Source organism: Manis javanica, chromosome 4 (genome assembly GCF_040802235.1).
Source record: "Manis javanica isolate MJ-LG chromosome 4, MJ_LKY, whole genome shotgun sequence".
Lineage (NCBI taxonomy): Eukaryota > Metazoa > Chordata > Mammalia > Pholidota > Manidae > Manis > Manis javanica.
In genome coordinates, this window is record NC_133159.1 from 163,425,259 (window position 1) to 163,437,298 (window position 12,040).

Sequence of the window (12,040 nt, forward strand, 5' to 3'; positions counted from 1 at the left end):
CCTTGTAGCATAACCCTGGGGAAACGACTCAATTTCTTTATGCCCCTGTTAACAGGGGCATTATTTGCCATCTACTTGCTTCAAAGGGAGCACCAAATGAGAATGTAAAATATATTTTTAAATTTCCAAAGACAAATATTAACATTACATTCTATCTAATTAATATATTCCTGCACTGGCATCTGCATTTGGAATTAATGTCACTTTTAAATACACCATAAAACAAGTGAGCTACTGAGATCAATTTACCTCCATTTCCATGCGACCCATGCCCATGACATCGTACTTGACAACAATTGGAATGGGATCTGTTCTCCCTGTAACAGGAACACATAATCAAGGTAAGATGCAAAACTAGGCCAACGGCTCACTTTACACATTGGGTTTGGGTGGTTAGAGATCTTGGCTTGGAGTGCAGAGACCAGAAAGCTACAGTGAACCAAACACAAGCCATTCTCACAGCTTACAACCAAATCTACCTCTCCCAGTTTAAACCCAACTAACCTTGGCTGACCTTCCAAGTAATTCCAGATTACTGTGGCAAAATTAAGTAAAGCAAAGCACCTCTAAGCAATGGCACCAGGAGGTTTAAAATAAAAACCTTTATAAATTCCTTTTTAAAAAAGACTCCCCAAAACCTTCCATCAAGAATCACTTCACTCTTACTATCCACTGATATCTTCCCACACACACTTTCAAAACTGGTAAAAAATATCTCAACTGATATGCTTAAATAATCGAAAAAACACAGTTTCAAGCATGATACAAGAAAACTATAATTGCAACTCAGCATGTTTAGTATTTTTTTGCTTTCAAGAGATGCTTTACAATTAAATGGGGCTGTGAAAATTTTTTTTAAAAAGCAACAGTTAGTTGCCTTTAGGGACAAAGAACAGTTTTACTTTTAAACTGGTGCTCTGAGGTCCCATTTCTCAGAGTGGATTTAACACTGGCTGTGGAAATCAGTAAGCTGTGAAAAGGACTAGTTGCGAAGAAAATTGACTTTAAACTAATTGATCTATGCTGGAGATTTTTAAAAAATGTATATTTAATCCACTCATAACCAGCCAAACAAAGCAAAATGGGGCAGACAAGCACTTTACTACCACAGCTGTTTTACATCACAACTTGCGCTGTTTATTGTGATGTAAGCCCACTGAAAAGAGGACTTACCTTATCCGTTGTACACCTTTAGTGAAAAAACACAATGTTTACTTCCCTTATCATTTTACTCAGGCTGTTAACAATTGTTTTTTGTTTGTTTGTTATACACACATATATATTATACCTTTGGGCTAAAAGTTGAGTTTTATTAGGCTACTCTGAGGTATTATCAAAACCCTTAAAAAAAAAAGCCATGATCATGAGCAGGTTTGGTCCTGGAAAAAAAGAAGAAACTATTTTTAAAGTGATCAGCAACCACTTGTACCAATTGCTCTATATTTGTGGGATTCATTTGTCTTTAAAAGGTAATGAAAACCAAATTCAAAAGTTTCACCACTTATCACCAATATATCCCATTATTGTTTTTAAACAATAAATAAGGAGATAATTAGGAAAAATTATCATAATGAAAAAAAATGTTTAATAAAGAACATCTCATGCCAGAAAAAAAGAGAAAAAACTTCTGAAACACAGTCTTCTTTTAGATACTATCAAACACTTGCCAGTTAATATAAAAACGCATTTACTACCTTATGCCCAATGGTATAATAAATAAGCAGTGACTGCAATCTTTAGCAAAAGGACCAAATTAAAGACAGGTTATAAAAATGACTTCCTAGATGCAATATCACTTTCATAACGTCTCTATCAGGGATTTACTGGTAAAAACAAATGGTCCAATGAAATAATTGAAAAGAAATATCAAAGGAATTCACTTTTTTTGTTTTGGTATCTTTTTGGTCTGTCGGAATTTGTTTGTGAGAATCAAAAAAAGTTTTGGTACAAATTCATTACCTCTGTAAACCCCTGTTTATAAACTCTGCATTAGTACTTTTGCCTTCTAAGGCAGTCAAAGTTTGTTTTAATTTATTTAGAAATTGCAGTAGCAAGTGCTAGTGCCCATTACATTGTGGGGAAATCAAGTTTTTGACAATATTAGAATTTAATGCTTTAACTGATTTTTTTCTTCTGTCAATTCTAACAGATATCCCTTCTTAACATCACCCTTTCATGAACAAGGATCAGACAAGTTGCATAAGGAAAGGAAAGGAAAATGAAAAAGACCAAGCAGAAGGATGAAGGCTACAACAGAGAAAGTAAGCCTAACATATTGGTGCACTGATGACAAAAGGAGTAATTCAGTCTGAAAATAAAAAATTACCACTGCTAAGTTTACCATCACCACAACAAGTCCAGGATCATAATGCTGTAAAAAAGAAACACCATTTGTTAGGCAGAAACCATTAGGGTAGGAAATAGGCCTCCTAGCAGGCAGATGGGATGGGATAAAGAATCAACTGGGCTTTGTCCCTCCCCCAATTTCAGCGGGGGACAGAGGAAGGACACTGTGCTACGGTAGTTGTTTTAATACTGGTTGGATCAGGGTATGAGATTTTTGTGCCACTACTTGAGAACATGATCAACCTCCTTTTTAATACTGCAGGGGATGGGGGAAGGTGTTCAAGTGAGAGAACTAGTTTAGCTTTCATCTCTCATTTAACTACTCATTCTAGTATTCAGGGCCCAAAGTGGGACTTTTCCTTAATGAAATAACATCAAAGACAGTCAAGATCAAGTGATCAAGTCATTTGATTCACAAAAGAACTCTAAGAGTATTTGGTAGATGAGAGGGAGCCAAGACCTTGCTAAAAAATATATATATATATACATATACATAATAAGCAAAAGGTCTGGAAAATAGCCTCAGATCCTCAGTGCTTAGAAAACATGTGCATTTGAGCTCTGCTATGACTGAATAAAAGTCTTGAATCAGCTTTCCTTAGAACCTCATTTCCTTTTAATAAAGTCTTCCCAAGTCCGCCAACATCCTTCTGCACACAAGGCCAAGTTGATGGAGACGAGGAACTCCAGAGAGAGTGACATCAAAAGGACTATCACATTTAGAATTAATCCACTCAGAGGTAATTCAAAGAAAATAAATAGTCTGGCTTTAAATACAATTAGAAGGTGACGTTACTGCCTGGGCCAAGTAGTAATTTCTTTCTACTATCAAAAAGGCTCCAGACTAAGGTAAAAACCCCAATGGGAAAAGACAGGGAAGAGGCTGCAGAATTAAAAAAAAATATCCCCTCAATTTATTCATTTGTCATCAATGATAAATGCTATCATAAAAACCATCGCTGTGGAACACCTGAATAACAAGTTAGAGTGATGAATTTTCAAAAGTAGGTAGCAACAAGAATGATTGCTAATATATTCTTTAGAAAACTCAACTTTTTTTTTTCTATTTTTTAAAAATAAATTTAACTAAATTCAGATTCCCTATTTCTTGGTTTCTTTTAAAGGGGGAAAATATTTCTTAAATTCCCTTAAGTCAAGAACATTTTATTGTTTATTTCACTCCAAATGAGGCAACTTCCTTAAAAGAAATTGCCCGTCTCAACTGAATACCTATTGATATGGCTGTAATCTAGCCAACTGGAGAAGGAAAAAAGGAAAAAAAAATCTAGAATGTGCCAATACCAATGTAATCATATGATGGAAAAAAATTGATATTCATATGTTCTACATTAAAACTTGACATTCACAAATACTGAATCATGTTGTACACCTGTAACTAACATAATGTATGTCAATTACATCTCAATAAAAAATTTTAAAATAAAAAACTTGATGTTTCATTAACCAACTTTCCTATATTTTAAAAGATAGTTTTACTCCTATAGTGACAAAGGCACTAAAATGTTCATATGTGCATCTCTAGCCAAGATGTGAAGGTATTAGGAGTTATCACAAGAGAATAAGGTTAAATACGATAATCCATTAATTGCCTATTGTCACCCTGTTTCTGAGAACAATCCCTCATGAGTCAGTTTTGATTTTAAAACTGTTTAGGATATACCAATCTACAAAGTTGGCCCAAAGAACTAGACCGAAAAGAAGTAAGTTTTGTTTGAGAAACATTATTTTAAAGAGACAAACTACAGGAACAGAACAATTAGGAAGAAAATATTAAAGGACAACCATAATTTGGTTATCAGCCACACACTTCAGAAACAGAAAACCTATGACTTCACCTTAGAAATGAAGAAATGAAGTGAAGAAGTCCTAAGTAAACAGATGTAAGAACACCACAATTTATTTCTGCTAACTTTCCCCTCACTGAGATTCATTCCATTCATCAACAAGTATTTGTCACAAATACTGAGTTGCTCCTACACTGATGGAAGGCACTGGGCATATGGCAGTGATCAAAACTAAGTCCTACACCATATGAATTATCTATAATTAAGCAAAATATTCTTACCAATTTAAACTTCCGGCATGGGGGGCAGAACATTTATTTGTAGAGCCAATGAATATATGGTTCAAAAGCTTAAAAATGTCTGAAATTGTCTTTAAAGATGTCTAAAATCAAAAAGTCACAACATCTACCTCCAAAAGGCTATTAAACGATAAAAGGCCAAGAACCTGATGTAACATCTTTTTTTTTTTTGAATTTTTAAATTAAGAACTTAACCGTGTGCCAGACACCATGCTAGATCTGGGGAAACAATACTGAGACATAACCCTTTTTCCTTCAGGAGCAAAGGGTCTTGTGTGGAAGTCAGAACAGCGGGCAGGCAATTACCATGCAGTGATACAGTGCTCTCCAGGTGGAGTGTGCAGTGAGCCTGAGCAGTGACAAGCCTGTGCAGCAACCTGCAGGAGGGGTATAACTGGAGGTGTGCACTTCAGGTTCTGTCCCTGCTGCTTGAGGGGGTGGAGTGAAGAAGATGGAGGAGATGACTCCTAGAAACATCTTCTATTCTTGCATTTGGTTTTTTAGAACCTCTTTGGGGTGAGCTTTGGGCGAGTGTCCTATCAAGATGCACATTCTACTGGCAGGAGTGAGAGGTTCCTGATCTTCTTCAGCCTTATATGGATTTGCCAGATTCCCTATGCTGATCTAACATCTTTAAGTTTACTTATTTATTTTAAGCAACTCAAATACCTATGCCTGAATCAAGAATAACACAAAATTAAGATGGTGTCTATACTGACTTGCAAAATTATTCAAAATATGACTCTGTAATAAGCTATGTTAATGTATTTAAATATAATTTCATTATTAAAACAGTGATCACATACAACTTAAAGAAACACTTATAAATAAAAAATAGTACATCTAAGAGAATGAAACCGAATTAATGTCTAACTTCATACAAAAGTAAACTAGAAATGGATCAAAGACCTGAATGTAAAACATGAAACCATAAAACTCTTAGAAGAAAACATAGGCAAAACTCTCTTGAATATAAACATGAGCAACTTCTTCATGAACATCTCTCCCCGGGCAAGGCAAACAAAAGCAAAAATGAACAAGTGGGACTATATCAAACTAAAAACTTCTATACAGCAAAGGACACCATCAGTAGAACAAAAAGACATCCTACAGTACGGGTGAATACATTCATAAATGACAGATCCGATAAGGTGTTGACATCCGAAATATATAAAGAGTTCACACATCTCAACAAACAAAAAGCAAATGATCCAATTAAAAAATGGGCAGAGTTGCTGAACAGACAGTTCTCCAAAGAAGAAATTCAGATGGCCAATAGGCACATGAAAAGATGCTCCACATCGCTAATCATCAGAGAAATGCAAATTAAAATCACAATGAGATATCACCTCACACCAGTTAGGATGGTCACTATCCAAAAGACAAACAACAACAAATGTTGGTGAGGTTGTGAAGAAAGAGGAATCCTCCTGCACTGCTGGTGGGAATGTAAATTAGTTTAACCATTGTGGAAAGCAGTATGGAGGTTCCTCAAAAAACTAAAAATAGAAATACCATTTGACCCAGGAATCCCACTCCTTGCAATTTACCCAAAGAAAACAAGTTCTCAGATTCAAAAAGACATACACAACCCCTATGTTGAAGCACTATTTACAATAGCCAAGAAATGGAAGCAACCTAAGCGTCCATCAGTAGATGAATGGATAAAGAAGATGTGGTACATATACACAATGGAATATTATTCAGCCATAAGAAGAAAACAGATCCTACCATTTGCAACAACATGAATGGAGCTAGAGGGCATTATGCTCAGTGAAATAAGCCAGGCAGAGAAAGACAAGTATCAAATGATTTCATTCATCTGTGGGGCATAAGAACAAAGCAAAAACTGAAGGAACAAAACAGCAGCAGACTCACAGAACCCAAGAATGGCCTAACAGTTACCAAAGGGAAAGGGACTTGGGAGGAAGGGTGGGAAGGGAGGGATAAGGGAAATAAGGGGCATTTTGATTAGAACACATAATATAGGGGGGGCACGGGGAAGGTAGTATAGAACAGAGAAACAGATAAGCAAGTAGTGACTCTATAGCATCTTACTATGCTGATGGACAGTGACTATAATGGAGTGTGTGGTGGGGACTTGATAATGGGGGGTATTTGGTATCCACAGTGTTCCCCATGTAACTGTGCATTAATGATACCAAAAAAAAAAAAAAAGATATTTTGTTCACTAAAGAAAAAAAAAAAAAAAAGTAGATCTATCTACAAACCAAAGCTTCACTTTTGCAAATTTCTCCTGAAAATGATGTCTTCAGCAACACAAAAACAATGATTACTTTCAGGTATTTTTTTCTTAGCAACTGTAACATGATATATGCTAACCTCTCAAGAAACATTAACTGGAAACCAAGCACATTAATTATTCCCTGTAGAGTTCCTAAGATTTTTTAAAAAATGACTTCCTACTCAAAATAGAATTCAGATTCTCCAGTACTACAAAAACTAACTTTATTCTTGGAGAGTCTGTTTAGTGAGCTATACAAACCAGATTAATTTGATTTCCAAATACAGGTATTTCTTAGGGCACAGAAGTATACCTGCAACCTAAAGGAATCACCATCCTTTCATCTTTCAAAAGTATCAGACCTGGTTTTCTAGGACAAAATAGTTTAATTTTAATCATATAACCTAATATATTAACAAACAGGGAGAGAGAAAGGGCACAAAGGTGTTAATGAAAGTGTTACAGAATCAAAATGTTAAGCCTGGACAGTAGAACTCATCCAATAAGGATGACATATCCTGTACAATAGGTAAAGGAAATTAATGAGGTCCTTTCTTTCAAAAAAAAAAATCACCTTAGGAAATCAGTTTTACTCCAGAGAAGACGTCTTTTGACTAAAATTGTATTAATTCACTGAGAACAGTGTTATGGTAACCATTAAGCCAAGATCAATTTATTTTTTAAATGGGAAAACTAATTTAATACATAAAATTTCAGGGGAAAATAATCCAAAACATGAAGCTTAGGGGAAAGAGAAAAACAATATTACATCTTTAGTTTAAAGAAAAAAAACAACCACTTTTATGCTCTTAGTCTTACTTATGTTTGTAACCTGAATAACTGACAGAGTTATCTGGGATAGAGTGGCATTTAATAAAAAAGCAATTGCTGACTCCAGAGAATGCACATGTTCACAGTGGGTCTCAAACTTATCCAAATGTAAATATTTAGTCATCTTGGTACTTTCTGCTAACACCACAAGATACTGATGATTTAACTCATGTAGTTAAGAAATTGCTTCATCAATTAGAACACATGGGTCTCCATATCTCAAAAAATATGCAAGCTATTATGAAAAACTATTTGAGTTTTCATTTCTGTTCAGTGAAGCCTTGTTCAGTTTGTTTTATCTACTGTTACTCACTAGCAGTCAAAGGGAAACAGTCATCAAATGCCTAAGGAGTCAGACTTCAAAGAGTGGAAAATAACTGAGTAGAAAGTAATGAAGGAGCTATGTAGGTATTAGCCAGACCTATGGTATAGTAATAATCCAACAATCCAATGCCTTCTTACAGCTGAATTCTCTTATTATTAAGTTTCTGTAACTAAATTATAATTTTTTTTCTATTCCAGGATTACTCTATTAACCCAAAAAGACTCTCTAGCTTCACTTAAACTCCTCCTCCTTTTCTCTCCATATTAACCCTCTTCCCAATTCAACTTTAATTATTTTCTTTCTATGTTTTTCTAGGTAGTCCCTAAAAAGCTGGGCAATAAAAATCTCAGTTCTCCAATAACAGACAATCTCTAACAGTTGTGTGACTTTTGACAATCAGAGCCTGAATCTCGGCAGCCTCCCTACAAAATGGAGAGATTATTATCCTTTCAGGATTGGCATGCAGATCAAGAAGTAACGAACAGAAGATGCTTTGTAAGCCATACATCATTATGCAGGGTATTGTTAAACTCTACCTAGTCATCTCCTTAAGGCTTCAGAGAATTAACATGTCAATCCGTTTTCATTTCCAAGTCTGAAATTTTTGAAAATAAATATCTTAAAGTGAAAGATACCCTTAAAACAGAAGCTGTCATGAATTCTAATGTTTTACATACAATTAGTGATACAGAAACAACCCTACTTACAAACAGAAAACACTATTACCCAGGATCAATAAACAAAGTATCATCCAAAAATTATTCCCATATATCATTCGTTTAACAAAATGAGTGGCTACTGCATTTGAAAAGCAAGTGACACAAATATTAAGTCCAAGCCAAAAGAATGAATTTAAAAGATGTATAATTTTATCAAGACCTTCCCCAAATTAAACATGAGTACAAAACATTTAATAAATTTAGCCTAAGCAAAATAGAATTTTAAAAAATAGAATTAATTAAACATTGTCAAAAAGCTTTCTATTTTATTATTGCTGTCATCTGAAGGAAGACAACAGCATCTATGTATGTGAACTGAATAGCAAGATATTAATTCATGGTCTGTCAAGTTTTTGATAAACGAAGTCCATTGGAATGTACGAGTAAACTCAGAAAGTTAAGTAGATTGAAATTACTCCTAAATAACCCTTACTTCCTCTGGGGTCTCTGCTAAGAGCCCAGAGATTTTAGGTCATCCCTAGAATTTTTTTTCCCCCAGTTCTAAAGTCTATGATTCCATATAGCTTTGAAAGCATTTTTGTCTCCTCTTAGTTCCTATCTGTCAAATACTGGTTAACTAGTGCCTTTTTATATTTTCAACTATTTCCACCTGAATCACTATCACTATATATCACTATAATACTCTCTATATTACTCATTTGAAAAGTTTCTCGGACACTCCACTGTCTAACCTAAGCAAGAAACCAGTTTCTACATAAATCAGTTTCATTTTAATCATGCAAATGAACCTAGGGCAAGAAATCCATAAGTAATAAAGTAGGAAACAATGTAAATCAGGCTAACTATGAAAATAAATAGCATTACACTAATTCAGACCAAAAATCATTATTGCATTTTAGATGAGTAAAAGAACCAATTATCATCCTCCCATTTGCAACAACATGGATGGATCTAGAGGGTATAATGTTCAGTGAAATAAGCCAGGCAGAAAAAGACAAACACCATATGGTTTCACTTACCTGTGGAGTGTAAGACAAAAGCAAAGTAGAAGGAATAAAATAACAGTAGACTCACAGAGACCAAGAAGGGACAAGTGGTTACCAAAGGGGTGGGGGTAAAGGGGATAAAGGAGACAATAATTCACAATCACAATAAAGTTGGTCACCAGGATGGTAGTACAGCATGGAGAATACAGTGAATGATTCTGTAACATCTTACTGTGTTGATAGATAGTAACCATACTAGAGGGGGTGAGGATTTAATAATATTGTTAACTGTTGAACTACTGCTGTATATTTGAAACAAACATGATTGAATATAAATGATACTTTAATAATAATAATAAAAAAGAACCAACTACCTGACTTGCTATAATGAATGTAATTTTCTTAGAAGCCTATTTTATCGCTATGGTCCAAAGCAAATTATTTGGGAAGCTTATTTAAAATGTAATTTTCTAACCCCATCCCAGACCTACTGAGTTGTGCTGGTTGGATATCTACATTTTTAACAATTACCCAAGTGATTCTACTGCTCACTATGTTTCAGAACCTTAAGTCTAATAGATAAAGCACTGGAGCAGATGTCAGAAGACTTATGCTATAAACATAGCTCCTATCCTTCAGCAGTCTGACCAGGGATAAACTATTTCTCAGTATGTAGAGTGGCATTATTTACAACTCTGCTGGAGAAGAAAATGAGATAGCATACAGATATAAAGTTCATATACTATCATGTTTAATTCCCCAAACCCTCAAATCTTTTAAAAATATGGATATACTGAGGGTATAACAAGGTCAGACTTCTATTTGCAGAACTCAAATTTAAACCCAAGTTAACTCTCCAAAGAGATCACAAAGTGATAATCTGTAGGTCAAATTTAGGCCTTCCATATGTTTTGTTTATCCCAGATTATTTTAAGCTTTGAGACATCATTTATCAATTAGGAAATTTTATCTGGAAAATCCAGATTTCTGCTTTTAAAAATTTCAGAAGTTCTGGCAACTCCTGAGACTATATTCCTACATAGCAAAAATGAGCAGCAGCTAGCTGAGTGGCAGTTATTCCTATCTAGATGTGGCATGGCTACACTATTTCCTACTGTCTCACACTCAGTGGGCTTCAACCATGTATGTTACCACCTGGCCCCAATAGGTATCTTGCAACCCCTACTCCAAAGTCTATGTTCTTAGCTCCTTCCTTCTGAGCTCCTACTGGATTTTTTCTGTAACTCTCATTTAATAGCTATCTACTTCACAGGTTTGGAAGACTTGGTGAGAGAAAAAACACTGAATTTAAAACTAATAAAGCACATTTATACATGAAAAATGTTACTTTGTTCCCTTTTCTAAATGTATAATCCCATTATTTCAAAATTTGGTAGTCATTTTTAATGAATACTTTTTTAGTTTTCTTTAATAAAACAGAGTTCTTATACAGCATACTTTATGCTTTATATATACTTTATACTTTTCTTATATATACTCTATACTTTATACTTTTCTTATACAGCACTACTTTAAAATACCAGTGCCTCCCTCAACAAACAAAAAGCAAATAATCCCATTAAAAAATGGGCAGAGGAGCTGAACAGACACTTCTCCAAAGAAGAAATTCAGATGGCCAACAGGCACATGAAAAGATGCTACACAACGCTAGTCAATCAGAATGCAAATTAAAACCACAATGAGATATCACCTCACACCAGTAAGGATCGCCACCTTCCAAAAGACAAACAACAACAAATGTTGGGGAGGTTGTGGAGAAAGGGGAACCCTCCTACACTGCTGGTGGGAATGTAAATTAGTTCAACCATTGTGGAAAGCAACATGGAAGTTCCTCAAAAAGCTCAAAATAGAAATACCATTTGATCCAGGAAATCCACTTCTAGGAATTTACCCTAAGAATGTAGCAGCCCAGTTTGAAAAAGACAGATGCACCCCTATGTTTATCGCAGCACTATTTACAATAGCCAATAAATGGAAGCAACCTAAGTGTCCATCAGTAGATGAATGGATAAAGAAGATGTGGTACATATACACAATGGAATATTATTCAGCCATAAGAAGAAAACAGATCCTACCATTTGCAACAACATGAATGGAGCTAGAGGGCATTATGCTCAGTGAAATAAGCCAGGCAGAGAAAGACAAGTACCAAATGATCTCACTCATCTGTGGAGTATAAGAACAAAGAAAAAACTGAAGGAACAAAACAGTAGTAGATTTGCAGAACCCAAGAATGGACTAAGAGTAACCAAAGGGAAAGGAACTGGGGAGGATGAGTGGGAAGGGAGGGATAAGGGGGGAAAAAAAGAAAGGGGGCATTATGGTTAGTATGTATAATGTGTGGGGGGGCACAGGGAGGGCTGTGCAACACAGAGAAGACACGTATTCTATAGCATCTTACTACGCTGATGGACAGTGACTGTAATGGGGTTTGTGGGTGGGTCTTGGTGATGGGGGGAGTCTAGTAAACATACGTTCCTCATGTAATTGTAGATTAATGAT

General features: G+C 35.2%; 1 protein-coding gene across 9 annotated transcripts in view; it reads right to left on the reverse strand.

The window, feature by feature from the left end:
- Nucleotides 1–12,040, reverse strand: part of GPATCH8 (G-patch domain containing 8) — a 100,868-nt gene that overhangs the window by 41,567 nt on the left and 47,261 nt on the right. For 5 of the 9 annotated variants that reach the window (XM_073236229.1, XM_073236238.1, XM_073236233.1 and 2 more), the window contains one exon: nt 250–317. In XM_073236229.1, the coding sequence (XP_073092330.1) occupies nt 250–317 (68 nt within the window). Of the gene's footprint in view, nt 1–249; nt 318–2,326; nt 2,372–12,040 lie in introns of all 9 variants that reach the window. The other 4 variants (XM_073236236.1, XM_073236234.1, XM_073236235.1 and 1 more) reach the window with 1 other exon arrangement.